Source organism: Protomyctophum bolini (genome assembly GCF_963924005.1).
Source record: "Protomyctophum bolini genome assembly, chromosome: 14".
In the NCBI taxonomy this organism is placed as follows: Eukaryota; Metazoa; Chordata; class Actinopteri; order Myctophiformes; family Myctophidae; genus Protomyctophum; species Protomyctophum bolini.
The window spans coordinates 9,559,613-9,576,332 of NC_137875.1; the positions used below are offsets into that span (position 1 = coordinate 9,559,613).

Sequence of the window (16,720 nt, forward strand, 5' to 3'; positions counted from 1 at the left end):
CGCGCGAGGTTTTCTCCTAAACGAAGACGGGCTCACAACAAAGAAAGGAGGTCAAATATCTCACAAAAGCCGTTAAAACGTCTCTTAAATGAGGTAAAATGTATCATAAATTAGTTAATGTATCACAAAGGAGGTAAAGTGTCTCTTAAAAGAGGTAAAACGAGTCAAATGGAGTCTGTACGGTTGGAGATAAACGGACACATGACGTCGGTGGGAGAGCAGATATTGTGTGTTTTGGAGAAACACACAACAAGCGGTGATGTTTGTCAGGTCAGAATGTTTGTGTTGGAGCGCCTCAGTGCGGTCGCACAGTTCATATGCTGCCTCTTCAAGAGAGAGATGGACACACTGCTACACACTGCTGCAGGTTTGTGTGTGTGTGTGTGTGTGTGTGTGTGTGTGTGGGCTCCTGCGTGTGTGCGCGCATTAAAAAAAATCCATGTCAAATTATTGAAATTAATAATTCTGTATTTGACCTCGGGACCCCCATCTGAAAATAATGTTGTGACACGGAGGGACTCCCCTTCAAGATTTGTGATTTATTCTCCACCAGGCCGAAGGCATGGGGAGAGAGTATGTTTTGCACTCTGTCCATCCGTCCGTGTGTGTGCCTGTCCGTGGACAGCTAATCTCTGGTACCGTTGCCTTGATCGCAGCCACACTCTGCACACACACTCCCTGGATGCCAGAGCTGAACCTCTGCCCAAAATTGTTCACATTGGCCTGTTATAGCGCCACCAGGAGGCCGCTTTTTGCTAAACACATTTTTTGACAGTACACCTACAGATTTTATCCAAACTTCACGCAAATTGGTACACACTACACAGTCTCTCTATAGCCATTACAGGAAACGGGTCTTTCAGATTATTCAGACTCCATCCTGATTGGCTAAAATTGGCTTCCAAAATTAGTAGGACTGCTCCGTTTCCAACAAAATGCTGCAAATCATGAACACATTGTGTGATTTCCGTGAAATTTTGCACGCAAAATGCCACTTGAACATTTTCAACTCAGCCTCATGGTGGCGTTATAACTGGCCCATTTGTGTTTTTACCTATAACTCTCAATCTCTGTAAAACCTTGTATGCACACTCCCTAGATAGATACCAATGAAAAACTTTGCCTGGCATTTTTCACATCTGCTCTTTATAGCACCACCAGGAGGCCGACATAATTGTAAAACATATTTTTTTATATTGCTCCTTCAGCTTTAATCCAAATTTCACGCAAATCGGTACACATGATCTCTATAGTCATGCGATCACGACGATTTGTTTAATTTCTCATATACCATCCTGATTGGCTAAGATTGGCTTCAAAAAAATTCAGGATTTTCCCGTTTCGTACAAAATGCCACAAATCATCAACACAGTGTTTTGACAGTGTGGTGAAACTACACTTTTATTGGTTGAGATCTACGGTACACTCTACTATTTATTGGTTATCAGGCTACGTCTGAACGAAATGGCCGACGCTCCATATCAGGACAGTTTTTCGCACGATATCGCCGTTGGAATGCTCGCTCCTTGCCTGTGTAGATGAGGTGTGATGGTGGTGCTATAACAGGCCCAGTTGCGTCTTTACATATAACTGCACCAATCATAAAACTTTGTTTGCACACTCCCTACAGCCCAAGGAAAAGCGTCTCCTCAATTCTGCCTTTTCGAGCGCCACCAGGAGGCCCATTTATGTACACTTTTTTATATTAGTCCTTAGATTTTAGCCAAATATCAATCCTGGTGGAGACCTGTGCCCCGAGGGGCACTTCTTGTAGTTTTTTATGTACTCAAACATTTTCAAAATGTCTTTAGTTTTGTGAAAGTAGCAGATATACAAGCTCACATCAGTGCGTCACATTGTGGATCAGCTATTTTCAGCCAAAGTAAAGAAAGAAAGAACCTCTCTGTCACGCTTATGCCACTCAGTGTGCCAGTGATCACCCGCTGATGTTGTCACCCGTGCTAATTTGTGTGTGCATGGAACCAAAAATGTTGAACCAAAACAACCGGTAAGGGTCTATTTGGTTCCATTTTACACTCTCAAGTGGACTAGTCCTTATTTCTGCTGGGATCATAACTTTAAACATTGCATCAAGTTTTTTCTTTTGTTTTGGTTTTGGTGAACGTAGGTGGAGGAATTAGCGAAAATAATGAAGAAAAAGAAATGAAGAAAAGGTCTAATGGAAAGAAGAAGACGGGTGAGAAAGAAAAACATACTATCTTGTGAATATTGTTGCTAAAAAACAATACATTCTTTGTTTCACCTAAAGATGGAGTGCCTGAATGATTGTTTGATCTGAGTTAGATCAAGCAATAATTCCTGGACTTTGTTTACTGAACTGCTAAAGAAAAGGTGTAGTAAACTACTACTGTTGTGTTAAGCCCAACACACACCGTCTGTGAAGCGGGTGCGCAGCGACGCGGCACGGCAAAGCCTGGAAAACAGTGGTGTATCGGAGCATCGGGCGAGGCGTGAACGTGCGCCAGCACGCGTCTGACGCCGCCGGTGTGGGATAGGTTCATTGAAAATAACGGAGGAGGCTGTTTTGACGCGTGGCGTTCACAGACGGTGTGTGTGTGTGTTGGGCTTTAGTTAAAACAGGGGTGGGCAACTTTGACGATAGGGAAGTAAGTAAGTAATTTCTTAAAGCTTGCATTAGAGCTATGGGTCTCTCAATTAATTGCCCTCGAATGACGTGCAGCACAGCCTCTCGACTTCTGCAGAAATACAAATAATGATTTTGCTACTCACCAATACAAAGACGGTTTTGTTGTGAAGAAAGACTACTTTCCCTGGTGGACACACTCTGCAACTTTTGTTGGAGAATGCAACTTAAAAAATCACACCCATGTGAACTGAGTGTTGCAACCCCCCCCTCTCTCTCATTAGCAGGCAACAGTGCTGCACTGTCTCTCTCTTTGTTTCTGACAACAGCGCCCCTACTGGTACTAATAGTCATACTCGTGCTCAAAGTCACATAGGTTCATGGGTGGGTTAACACGGACATTGCTGTTCCTTGGAGTGGTTGCACCACTCAAAAATAAATGAAGCACAAACAATGAAACAATTGCTCAGATGTTTAAAAGAAAAGACACCCTTCAATGAGAGAAGTGACAGCAGCACCAAAGCAAGCTGCAGGGAATGAATAATAATAACGGTGCCAAAATGTTAGTCTAGTTTTAGTCGAATATCATAAGATTGAAGGCCATTTGACTAAATCTACAGTTGATTTAGTTGACTAAAATTAATTTTGGCGGGCGTTGATGACGTCATAATGGCTGATGTTACACTTGCTGAAAATAGCCGATCTACAAGCTCACAAGGAGTTGCAGCGTACCACATTGTGAGCTTGTAGATCTGCTATTTTCAGCGTGCAACCAAGTGTAAATTGACTTGTGTCTTTTACTTATACTAGATTTCTTGTCCACTAGTCCCTTCATAACATTTTAGTCTAGTTTATTGTCGACAAAATTGTCTGTATATTTAGTCTTAGTTTTAGTCATCGTAGCTTAGTTAGACCACTTTGTTAGAAATAACTAAACATCTAGTACAGTCCATGGCAACTGAGTGGGACAAAGACAACTTGGAAAAACATTCAGTGTCTCTTTTCTCTCATTTCATATTTTCTTCCTAGATTTCCTCACTGTGTGCACAGAGGAGGTTCCTGCTGAACAGCAGGAGAGGAGGAGACCCAGTCTGGACCAAGAGGAACCACAACCTCCACAACAAGACCAAGAGGAACCAGATCCTCCTCAGATTAAAAAGGTGCTGCTTCAACAACCCGAGGATGCTGATGGTGTAGCTGATGAGAACAGAGAGCCAGAGCCTATAGCTGGTACCTCAACCGGATACATGACAACACAAGCTGATGTGGGCTGGCTGCCGTCACGGCCAACTAGTGATCACCAGCTCCCCATCTCTTCAGACTGTTCTGAATATGATGCTGAAGACAGTGACGACTGGGAGGAGGCCAAGGAAGGTGAGTCGGCTTTAAACTCACTGAAAGCTACCTCCATGAGCAGTCAGCACAGGGAAGAAAATCTTTAGTTCTAAAGACAAATGACGCCTTCTGATTCAAACGCCCTCCCTGCCGCGATCGCCTTTTCGTGCCTTTTTTAATATCGATTGACTGCGGTTCACAACTGTGTTCTGTATGTGCTCGTAACCCTGGTTGCGGTGCGATGAAAAATAAAATATAAAAATAAGTGGACATTCTGTCTATTGGGAATGCAGTTTTTAGGATCATAATATCTCTGATTCTTCTTTTTGGACCAGAACAAGCTTGATTTGCGGCTCATTTATAAATGATTTGATCCCCGGTTACAAAATGTGTATGCTATTTGGGAAAATAGCAGATCTACAAACTCACAACGACACGTGAGCTTGTAGATTTTCTATTTTCAAGTAGCTGCTGAATGATGTATATTAGTAGTATATAGCTCATTTGTGGAGTAGCTTCTTTTGGCATTGTTTTCAGACCTGGTTGCTTATTTCTCTCACACAATCTGGTAACACCGGTTGTTACATGGTTGTTATAACAGCTGGAGAAGTTGGTGGAGAGACCGCTTCACAGAGAAAATGTCCGTCAGTCCAGGCCATGGCAGCTTATACATACATTACATTTGTGATCGTATTGAAACACTGAGTTCAATCATATTTGTATAGAGTTGGGATAAGAATATGGTCACAGACCATGACTGGGATATAGATGAATAACATTAACTGCACATGACAAAGAATATAACCAATTTTAAGCAGCTTGAATGTAACAGTAATGCAATAGTGTTTCATTGCTTTTCATTGTTACAAAAACAAATGTTGACAGTAAGGGTTGCATTTCAGGTTGCTTGACCGGGCAAGTGCTCATTTTGAGAGAGGACACAACCGTCTATAAACACAATAAAAGATATGTCTAATATACAAATATACAAAGGGCACAACATATACTTCCGACTATACTGTAACAAGACGTTTCCTTCGTTTATTGGTGTAAACCAGTGGTTTTCAACGCTTTTCATATCGAGGCCCATTATTTATTTTTGTAAATCTTCTTTCTCTTGAGAGTGTAAAATGAAACCAAACAGGTTTCATTTTACACTCTCAAGGGTTGATTTCCAACTCTTCATCATTTGTCTGTCTGGCAGGCACTTAACAAGCGATCGTTAACTGTGTCTGTTAGAGAGAGGGGCTTGATTTATATTTTATACTTATATTCTCCACTCTGTACATGTTCGATATATCATGCAGCCTTACTTATTAGCCTATATTTTGGCCATTCTTTTTACCTTTGTGATTTTCGATTATGAAATATTAAAATCGATTTCGGAGACTCTGGCGATTAATCGGAAAATCGTTAATCGGCGGCATCCCTACTATCAACAATCCTGTTGCAATGCATACCTGATTCCAGTTGTTGAAGTAGCACCTGATTTGGGCTTCACGACCACCATGGCAACAACCGGTCCTGGATTTACTCCCTATTTACAAAGAGGCTATTAATAAACAGGTTATATCAATCAAACATTATAGATCTTTAAAAAGATTAAACAAACCATTGTTCGAGGCTTATGCCATTTTTGTCTCTGTGCATGAAAGGACAGGAGGGGACGAGGGACATGCCACACTTTGAATAATGAGCTGTCTGGTATAACAAGGCTACCAAGTGGTTGCACAACCCAGTGCCAGCCACACACGAACAGAAGCTGTTAACCCCTGTTAGCGACATACACATACCTTCATAGTTGCAGATAAGATAAGAAGACATGTAAAACTTTAAACCTTTCTCAACTTTACTCTGTGTTGTTTCAGTACACATCCGAGTCAGCCTTAATTTGCACATCATTAACGGTGAACCTCGGCAGTTCGAGTAAACAACGGGTGAAATGGGATGATTGTTGCAGGTCGGACAGACCGAGACGATGGTTGATTCCTATCAATGGTGCACACTTGTTAGGTAGTATATGGACAGAAACCTGAGGTCAGAAGCATGAGGTCAGTCCGCTGCCCCCCCAGGTTGGTGGAGGGTGTGTAGAGCCCAGGATCACATTAGATAATTGACACAGGGGTAAAAAATGGGTTACAAAATTGTGGGATATTTTCTTTTATTATAGAAGTATATGGACAGAAACAACAAACACAATCAGCTATACCTCAACTTCCTATCCACTACAAAGCTTCCTTTCTCTGCACCCAATCAAGCAGGTGCAAGTCCTGCTTGCAATTACATGGTCGTCTTTCTCTCAAGTTCAGTCTTCCATGTTTCTATGGCTTATTGTGCATATTGTTCTTATTAGGGCCCGAGCACTGCACAGCTAGTGTGAAGCCCTATTGAAATTGCAATGATTATTATTCTTAGTTTATTATTATTCCCCCGAATTAATTTAGTTTTTGAGGTGCTAAACGTACTCGAAAAGTTGCAAAACTTTGCACACACATCACAAGTGGCGTATTTTAATCATCTCAAAGGGGTGTGGCCTAATGGCACAATAGCGCCCCCTACAAAACTTTGTGCTTACAATTTACAATTTAGGCATTTAGCAGACGCTCTTAATCCAGAGCGACTTACATTAAGCAAGAACAAAAAGCATGGGAATACATCACATAAAGACATTTATCATGAAACATGCGTAGCTAAGAAAGTAACAGTGGAATATCTATAATGAAACTATACATATAAGCTATACATCTATACTACTATGCTACACATATGTACTATGACGTGCTATGACTACATACAATGCACTTATGCTGTCTACATAACATGCTATAAGTCTGTATCAAATGCTATCTAAGTCTACAGAATTGCTATCTAAGGGGGTGGGGTAAGTGCTATGGGCCATGATGGAGTCTGAAAAGGTGGGTTTTCAGACTACGGCGGAAGCCCCACGGCTTGAACCATCCTTTTAATCTTGGTTTTGTTTTTTTAATCTTGGTTTTAATTTTCACAGTAAACCTGGATTAATGTCAATCCTGTTGCACCACTACTTTAAACTTTGATTTAAGTATCAATAAGGGATTAATTCTAAACCAGCAGGAGAGGAGGTTTAATTGAAAACAACATGGCAGCATATATACCTCTACATGTTTGTTGTTGTTTGGGAAACTATCGGAGGAAGTGGTGGTGTGTGTGATCGACGGAACAGATCTATAAACCTACCACGCACCACGGAGTGACCATACGTCTGTTGTTTTTTTTAGCGAGCGAGACGACTTTTATTATTATATATATTTTTGCTGCAGGCACTATAATTGAAACATTCTCAAATATGAATGAAATAGTAATGCTAATGATGCTCACGACTGCTGCTGTTTATTTACAGCGCAAAACCAAGATGGCGGACACACAACAAAGTTTAATCCATGAATTAATCACAGTTTAAAGTTTTAATCACAGTTTAATGGATTTTAATCACAGGTTAAGGATTTAATCACAGATCTGTTGAGCAATGCTTAAAATTAAGTGGTGCAACACAACTCGAATTAAAATGAATCCTTGATCAACAAATCCCTGATTAACACTAAACTTTATTTAATCTTTCTTGGTGCAAACGGCCCTAAGTCATCCATTTTGAATTTATTTTGATGTTTTGGTGCAATTTATGCCATTTCCACGGGTCACACTTTAACGAACTCCTCCTAGCAGTATGGTCCGTTCCAAATTAAACTCGCTCAGCGTACACAAAAGACCTTAACGATGAAAAATTATCAAAATCGTGAGTTTTCGTAAAATGGAGTGACAGTGGCGAGGCATCAAACCTTCAACGCCAAACAGGAAGTAATAGGAAGCATATCTACAAGATCAAGTTTTTCTTTTTTATGTAAGTATTGAACTGATTGTTGTACAGACTTGGGGGTGGTGCCATTGGACTTGGTTCAGAGACCTTGTCATTCATTGGTGTAACTTAGCCCTGCCCCCTCTTCTGATTGGTCGATATCTGATTGTTCATGTGTTTTCCTATATCTTTTCAACGGTTTGTCGTTGAGACTTGTGGTTGGTGTCATTGGACTTGGTTCAGAGTCCCTGCCCTTTATTTGTGTAAATTAGTCCCTCACCCTCTTCCGATTGGTTTATATACCATAGTTTCTATCATTAGCCATAACTTTTGAACAGTTTGTCGTACAGAGTCTCGCCTCACTGGACTCAGTTGAAAATCCTTGTCCTTGATTGTCAATGGAATGTCGTACAAAATTGTGGGTGGTACTGGTATCATTGGACTTTGATTAGAGTCCTTGTCCTTCATTGGTGTAGCTTAGCCCGGCCCTCTCTTCTGATTGGTCAATATTTCATAGTTCCTTTTATTTGCAATAACTTTTCAATGGTTTATTGTAGAAACTGCTGCAAGAAGCAGCAGGACGTTGCGTTATTGAAAGTGCTTCCAAACTCTAACCCTTCTAATAACTTGGGGCCGATTCATTTTACCGCTGTTTCGGCAGAAAATTTCAGTAGCACCGAAGAGCCGACTTTAGGACGGTACACGTGTTGTAGAACAAAGTAGGGCATTCATTTACAAAAGTTAATATGGATCCATCCTCAGTTCTAGGAATGCCACCCTGTGATTGGCCGGCCGGCCTGCCTACCCCTCCCCCCCTGGCTCCCTGGATCAAATAATATTTTAGATCTCCATATATGGAGCTGACCTGTTATGACATTCCATAATGCTATATGGGCCCGCTCCAAAGTTATTAGTGCAGTCGCGCCCGTCAGCCGGCGAAAACTAGAATTCTCAATGGGCCTGAAAATGAAGGCCCGGCCCCTCATCAAACCCTGTACAGTACTCAAGACACTGCCCCCGCTGTGGAGCTGACCTGTTGCAGATGCGTGAACACCCTAAAGGGCAAGGTCGCTTCTCGTCCTCGGGGCATCTTACTGGGTGTAATTGAAATACATTCAACCATTAGATTATTAAATGGAAATGTAAACCATGGACAGAAATGTGGTTTTATTTAGGCAACATGATCATTGATGTATGTTTATGCATAAAGTCACTGGCTGTGCTTTGACATTTACACTTATATTTATTGATAGACTATATGTTAACTCAGTCTGAGCAAGTAGCTTACAGTATAATAATCTCCATTAGTGTAATGTACTACATTTTCTAAAACATAACCTACCCCCTCCCCCAAGAAAAGGCATGCGTAAGTAAAAATGTGTGCGTGGGCATGCTGGCACTCATGGCAATATCCCACGGTTGGCAGGTCTGACTATATATTTGTAGATAGAATTTGTTGTTTTCTGATTATGTTACCTCCGCTGTCCTTATAGATCTCACACTCCTTCCTGGGTGTGAAGAGGAACAGCAGGAGATGAGTCCCAGTCTGGTGCACGAGGAACCACAACCTCCACAGATTAAAGAGGAACAGCAGGAGGAGCTACTTCAAAGACCAGAGGAGGCTGCAGGGTCGTATCTGAAAGTCCTCATGAGGACTCATGAAAAGCCAGTTGCTTGTTCAGTTTGTAGCAAAATAATTAGCCGATCTGATCACCTGAAACAACACATGAGGACTCATACAGGGGAAAAGCCATTTGCTTGTTCAGTTTGTAGCAACAGATATAGCCAAACTTGTCACCTGAAACAACACATGAGGACTCATACAGGTGAAAAGCCTTTTGCTTGTTCAGTTTGTAGCAAAATCTTTACTTACACTATACAGCTGAAAAGACACATGAGGACTCATACAGGGGGAAAACCATTTGCTTGTTCAGTTACGCAAGATGTTTTAGAACATTGTGGAACCGCTTCACACTGTTCTGAATCTGACACCAGTCAAAATCTGAAAGTACACATGAGTACTCGAGCAAAACCAATTGGTTGTTCAGTTTGTAGCAAAAGATTTAGTCGGTCTTATGACCTGAAACAACACATGAGGACTCATACAGGGGAAAAGCCATTTGCTTGTTCAGTTTGTAGCAAAATATTTACTTACCCTATACAGCTGAAAAGACACATGAGCACTCATACAGGGGGAAATGCATTTGCTTGTTCAGTTTGTAGCAAAAGCTTTAGTGATCCTCAACAGCTCAAAAGACACATGATGACTCATACAGTGGATAAGCCATTTACTTGTTCAGTTTGTAGCAAAAGCTATAGCCACATTCAACTGCTGAAAACACACATGAGAACTCATACAGAGGGAAAGCCATTTGCCTGTTCAGTTTGTAGCAAAAGCTATAGCCATATCCGGCAGCTGAAATCACACATGAGGACTCATACAGAGGGAAAGCCATTTGCTTGTTCAGTTTGTAGCAAAAGCTATAGCCACACTCTACAGCTGAAAACACACATGAGGACTCATACAGAGGGAAAGCCATTTGCTTGTTCAGTTTGTAGCAAAAGCTTTGGCACCACTCAACTGCTGAAAACACACATGCTAATTCATACAGGGGAAAGGCCATTTGCTTGTTCAGTTTGCAGCAAAAGCTATAGACACACTCATCAACTGAAAATACACATGCGGATTCATACAGGGGAAAGGCCATTTGCTTGTTCAGTTTGTAGCAGAAGATTTAACCAATCTGGAGACCTGAAAATGCACATGACAACTCATACAGGAGAAAAGCCATTTATTTGTTCAGTTTGTAGCAAAAGCTTTCGTTTATCTGAACAACTGAAAACACACATGAGGACTCATACAGGGGAAAAGCCATTTCCTTGTTCGATTTGTAGCAAAAGCTTTAGTTTCAATGCACAACTGAAAGCACACATGAGGACACATACAGGGGAAAAGCCATTTCTTTGTTCAATGTGTGGCAAAAACTATAGCCAACCTGGAGATCTGAAAAAACACATGAGGACTCATACAGGGGAAAAGCCATTTGCTTGTTCAGTTTGTAGCAAAAGCTTTATTGACTTTGGTAATCTGAAATGTCACATGAGGACTCATACAGGAGACAGACCCTTTGCTTGTTCAGTTTGTAGCAAAAGCTTTAATCAGAGTCAAGCTTTGAAAACGCACATGAGGACTCATACTGGGGAAAAACCCTTTGTTTGTTCAGTTTGTAGCAGAAGCTTTAGTAGCATTCCAGTTTTGAAAAATCACATGATAAGGACTCATACAGGGGGCAACCCACAGACATAGAAAGGTAGATGCCTCATCCGCCACTGCAATTCATTGGAGTGAGTGTAATCATGGCGGCCTCCAGTCACGTGACTCACGTCCGTTCCTTTCATTTCGATCCTTTGCAGCAACATGGACGCTTGCCCTCTGTTGACAGCATCCGCCCCAGAGCTGGAAGTGGCGTCTACATTTCTATGTCTATGGGACAACCCCTTTTGCGTTTGTAGCAAAAACTTTAGTCAGCATCAAACCATGACAAAACATATCCAACCTCTATTCCAACTATAATACGAAATGGGATGCATTGTTATTCATTGTAGATTGAATGTAAACAATCATCATCCTGTTATGACCGTGCTACATTTATCCACTGCTCCTTTCTTTTTGTACAAGAATATACATTTATTAGAACGATTAAAATGCCTTTAAATTTCCCCGTTGTTATTCCTCGCTATTTGTTGTTAATTGTTACTTTTTGTTATTCCTGGCCGCTTTTGTTTTGTAGTTGGATGTTTGGTACGATGCCTCCTTCCAGAATGTCGGTCAGCTCCTCGTCGTTTCCCACCGCCAGGAGAATGTGACAGGGAGTAATCAGATACTGGAGGTAGACCGGGGCACCCGAGCCAATGGGCGGAATTTAATCTACAAGCACACAACGCCACACTTGTAGATCTGCTATTTTCACTAGTTTGGGTTGGGTTTTGGTTTTATTGTGTGTGTGTGTGTGTGTGTGTGTGTGTGTGTGTGTGTGTGTGTGTGTGTGTGTGTGTAACCCTAGAATCCCTATTCTGATTGGGGATGCTGTTGGGGGTCATTAGCTGACAGTTTGTATGGGTTAGCAGGCTAGACCTAGGATAGTGACTCGCCCCCTGTCCCTCCAGGATGTGTCACCCTGAGGTGACATGATGGAATGTGAAGTCCCATGTTCACATGGCGGCACAGTCTTGTTTTGATTGTCCACGTGCTGGCAGGTGTGTGCCAGTCTAATGTATGTGCCCGGCACCTGAGCATGGGTCCTGCAACTTTGTTCAGTTTGTGTATGCTCCAAGCATCAACACTGTCTGCCCCCCATGGAAAGATGCCACGTTTGTCCTTTCGGGATAAGGTGCAATAGGCCAACTTACTGGAAGCGTGCTGTCTGTCTGTCTGTCTCTCTGTCTGCATGCATATAGTGTGCATGGCCCTACCTTCCCACCGTTTCTTTCTTCTGTGTGTCACAGAATCCCCTTTGTCATCCCTGCGTGTCCCCACTCTGTGTCCTCTCTCTTGTGTCCTGGTGGAAAACAGTCTGTTTGAACCCACTTTGAGAAACACAGCTTTAAAAGCACAGGCAGCGTGACAATCACCCTAAGTTACAACTGAGGTTATACCAACTCTGATCCTGTTGAAGGCCTGCCAAGACAGAATCTGTCTGGCTTACATGCAAGAAAATGAAGAAATGTAGACCTTGATTCACTGCAGGGAAATGTCCCATTAGTGGCAAAAGGTCAATTTTTATCTTTACATCCGTTGAACAATACAGCAGTCCAGGTAGCAGTTATAGGGGGTTCCTTGTCTTGACACTTTGACACAATTATGGAAGACGAGTACTAGCCGTGTGTGTGTGTGTGTGTGTGTGTGTGTGTGTGTGTGTGTGTGTGTGTGTGTGTGTGTGTGTGTGTGTGTGTGTGTGTGTGTGTGTGTGTGTGTGTGTGTGTGTGTGTGTGTGTGTGTGTGTGTGTGTGTGTGTGTGTGTGTGTGTGCACGCGCGCGCGCACAAACATGCACGTTACTGTATGTGATTGTAATGGTTACAGGAAGAGTGGTATTACATTTTCTATTTTCCCCCAAAACTTTATTTTTATTTTTAATAAAATAGAAGACGGTATGATGTAAACTATGCATGATTTGAACTTGCACGGTGCATCATCATTATCAGGCCAATCTACCCTTCAACTTCTTGTTCATGCCCACAATGACTGGCTAGCTACTTGTGGAAGTGCATTTTATTGGTGTATTTTACTACTATTTTAGCGGTGCATTGGAATACTTATTAACGTATTAATGGATTGAGATGACTTGACTGGACTGGACTATGACGGTCTAACAGTTTTATGCCATGAAGTTTTAGCCCCATCAGTGTTTTCTCTTTGTCTTTGTGTTCTCTGTTGATACCGTTATATGTTGTGGTTGCACTAAACGGAATTTCGTAGTATGTCTCATACAGTGACAATAAAGATCTTATTTTAGCCACAGGCGTGCAAGTAATAGGCCTGTTCAAGCGTGTTGGGAACCAAGCCTAGTTGATATTCTTCTCATCTTCTGCCTACACAAAGTACACATGCACTGACTGACGTTTCGGTCAGGGCATGGTCTGTGCCCTTCTGAAATAGGGCTAAACAGTCAGTTAAAATCAGTGGGAACCGGTGCATAAGTCGTCAAAAGTCTGGGTTTTCTGTGAAAACTCGTAGTTTTTAAATGTCAGCTGACTACTTTGAAAGAATAGAACCTCCCATTATAAATGTCACGCTTTACGTTGACATCAAACAGCCAACAGGCTGCATGGGTGAGATAGTGAACACTGAACAGGAGCAGTGTTGATTTTGACTGAACATTCATAGTCTTTTGAATAATATGAATGATCATGACGACCCTGCCATGCATAGTCCACCATAGATAGGTGAATGAACTGTATCTGTCTGTGGGCAGGCATATGCTGTGCCTGTGTGAGGCTGTATGAGTTGAGGATTAGAGGTATAGGTATTTTTATTATGCTGTAACATTTGACACACTGCTGTCGTTTAGCGTCACAGTGCAATTTGAAATTAAATGTACTATTTTGTTATGTTTTTTAGTCGACACTGAGATTTAGTAGCCTGCTACCCACACAGACAGCAGGTAGAGTAGCAGCATGGATGCCTGCTCCATCCCTGCATGCGTCACCACCGCGTGGACACAACCGTCACATGTCAAATGTCCTCGGTTTCAAATGACAAAACAGCGTGATAACGTGATAATGACAATACATTTGTATCCAAGCTCCAAAAAGCATTCCACCCCCGTCATCTATGTCATTATAGATTAAGGAAGCAGGTGGGCTTTTTTTATACAACAAAAAAACCCAGCTTTATTAAGCTAATGGTCCTCGTATTGATCTGGCTTTGTATCCTTTCTTTGCACACAGACAGGGTTAGAGTGAACAATGAGCCTCTCAACGGTGATCCATAAATGCATTTCAGCCTGTAGTTTATATTGACCTCCTTGTTAATGGAGCCAGTGTGTGTTTTGTTTGTCCCCGACTTTCTCATAGACTGTTTTACAAGGACTTGATGGATCTTTAAAAAGGAGCTATCAGTTGAATCATTGCACACATCGTCCATATTGCCGGCAAGTCAACAGGCAATTCTGAATCCAAGTGGTGTTTAATGACATGGAGCTTCTGGGGAACTCAGATTAGATAATATGTAACATAAAGCATGGGTGTCATATGGCTTTACAAACAAACCGGATTAAACTTAATTAACGTTGCTTCATTAAACAAATTAAACTGCCACTGCATAAATTAATCGGCACAGGGGCCAAACATGCATTAACCGTGTGGAGGTCACAGTTTCTTTCTTTTCTTTTCTTTTTTTCTTTTCTTTTGCAAACCGCTAAAGCGTTAATGTGGTCTTAAAGCTGCTGTTGGTGCGAGGCCCTGAGTCATAGACTGTGGCCAACGCATAATCCCCCGGGGTAGCAACTGATGGAGGTTCACACCTCTCTGCTAAGACCCCACGGCCTTTAGGCATCCGACTGCATCATGTTTCCTATATGCAAGTCACAGCTCAGGGGGTGATGTCTATATTAGAGACTGACAACCAGCACCAGCTATTGCATCGTCCACCACACCCGTTCAACAGGGCACCGCAGACATAGAGCAGTGCCCTGCCTATTGCATCGTCCACACCCGTTCAACAGGGCACCGCGGACATAGAGCAGTGCCCTGCCTATTGCATCGTCCATCACACCCGTTCAACAGGGCACCGCGGACATAGAGCAGTGCCCTGCCGGCCACACCCGTTCAACAGGGCACCACGGACATAGAGCAGTGCCCTGCCTATTGCATCGTCCATCACACCCGTTCAACAGGGCACCGCGGACATAGAGCAGTGCCCTGCCGGCCACACCCGTTCAACAGGGCACCACGGACATAGAGCAGTGCCCTGCCGGCCGGGGAGCAGCCAACCAGTGCTGACCACACCCCAGCAACCGCTGCGCCCATACTCTAAAGGGCATTAATATGCCCATTGTAACACAAGTGTTAATTAACAATGGATTTCAAAATAGTTTCCTTTGAACGCGTTGCTAACCTTTTGTCCAAGGTAATTGGAAATGTTAAGAGGGGGATTTTATTTGACCGCTTAAATGGTTTAATGTCCTTTCTCTCCTTTATCAAAGCCTTTTCCTTAGAAATGCCTCCTCAAATAGAACTTGCCTTTTGTGCTACTAAAAGCTCTGCTGTCTGCTCAGTGTCTGACGTGCATTCATATACCAAAACACTTAGAGGGGGGGGGGGGGGGGGGGAGCGAAGCACAGTCGTGACATAACCCTGTTTACCCTGATCTGTCGGTTCCTGCCTATGAAACATATCATCCACTGTTTGCTTTCCTTAATGGACTGTTACTCCACTCGGCCGCAAGCCTGCATGGCTTTTTGAGGCTCTGCATTGCTTGCAAAAAAAAACAAAAACAATAAGGGCTCGGAAATCTCTGAGATACCACCACTACGGTCGGCGCTAATGTCCTTTTAAAATGGAAAAGCATTAGGGTCTGTGACTCGGCGCAGTCAGTCACCGCGCCGTGGTGATTTGTTCCGTTTGTACTGTGCGATAACGGTTCCTTCGTCATCATAATCCTTCACAGTCGGGCGAAAAACCTTGTATCTCCATTATATCAGCGTTTTTATGTTTTCTTTTTTTTTCGTGAGCTTGTAGATCTGCTATTTTCACTCCTTAATATTTGCTAATCAGTGGTGGAAAGTAACCAAAGTATCCACATTTACTCAAGTACTATAGGCTATAATAACTTAAGTATAATCTTGAGGTATTTATTTTACTTTACTTGAGTATTTCCAATTTCCAGTACTTTGACTTCAACTAACTACACTACATCTCAGAGGCAAATATTGTACTTGTCTTTTACTCTACTACAATTATTTGAAAACTTTAGTTGCTTTCTTTTCACATTCATTTTTACCTGTACGTTTGTACTTTTACTCTGTGTTATGTGTTCCGGACTGTTACTTGTTGTAACAGAGTATTCTACATTGCAGTATTGATAATTCATTGCTGTATTAATTGATACTTTTACTTAATTACAAAATGTGAGCACCACTGTTGCTGCTGCTACTGCTGCTACTACTTCTACTACTACTACTACTACTAGGCTACTACTACTACTACTACTACTACTACTACTAATAATAATAATATAATAATAATACAGGAATGGTTTTGGACATACAAGGTTTCCAGCCGACAGCGATATCCTGCCCAAGGTCAGCCACTCTGTCCACCTCCCTTCATCCCTCCCTTGCATGAGCAATAAGTGGTGCTGGTGAGTACATATACTTTACTTGAGTATCTCTGTGGTTTTGGATAGCCCCAATCATTCTGATGCTATTTCGTGATTTTCAGTGGTGG

General features: G+C 42.2%; 1 protein-coding gene across 1 annotated transcript; it reads left to right on the forward strand.

The window, feature by feature from the left end:
* Positions 1-37: 37 nt before the first annotated feature.
* Positions 38-16,618, forward strand: LOC308328375 (uncharacterized protein; the record flags this gene model as incomplete). Its single annotated transcript, XM_080782151.1, has 4 exons — positions 38-367; positions 2,129-2,197; positions 3,635-3,979; positions 16,545-16,618. Exons 1-4 carry the CDS (start codon positions 118-120, stop codon positions 16,616-16,618), a joined length of 738 nt encoding a protein of 245 aa, XP_080638277.1. The 5' UTR covers positions 38-117.
* Positions 16,619-16,720: the final 102 nt, after the last annotated feature.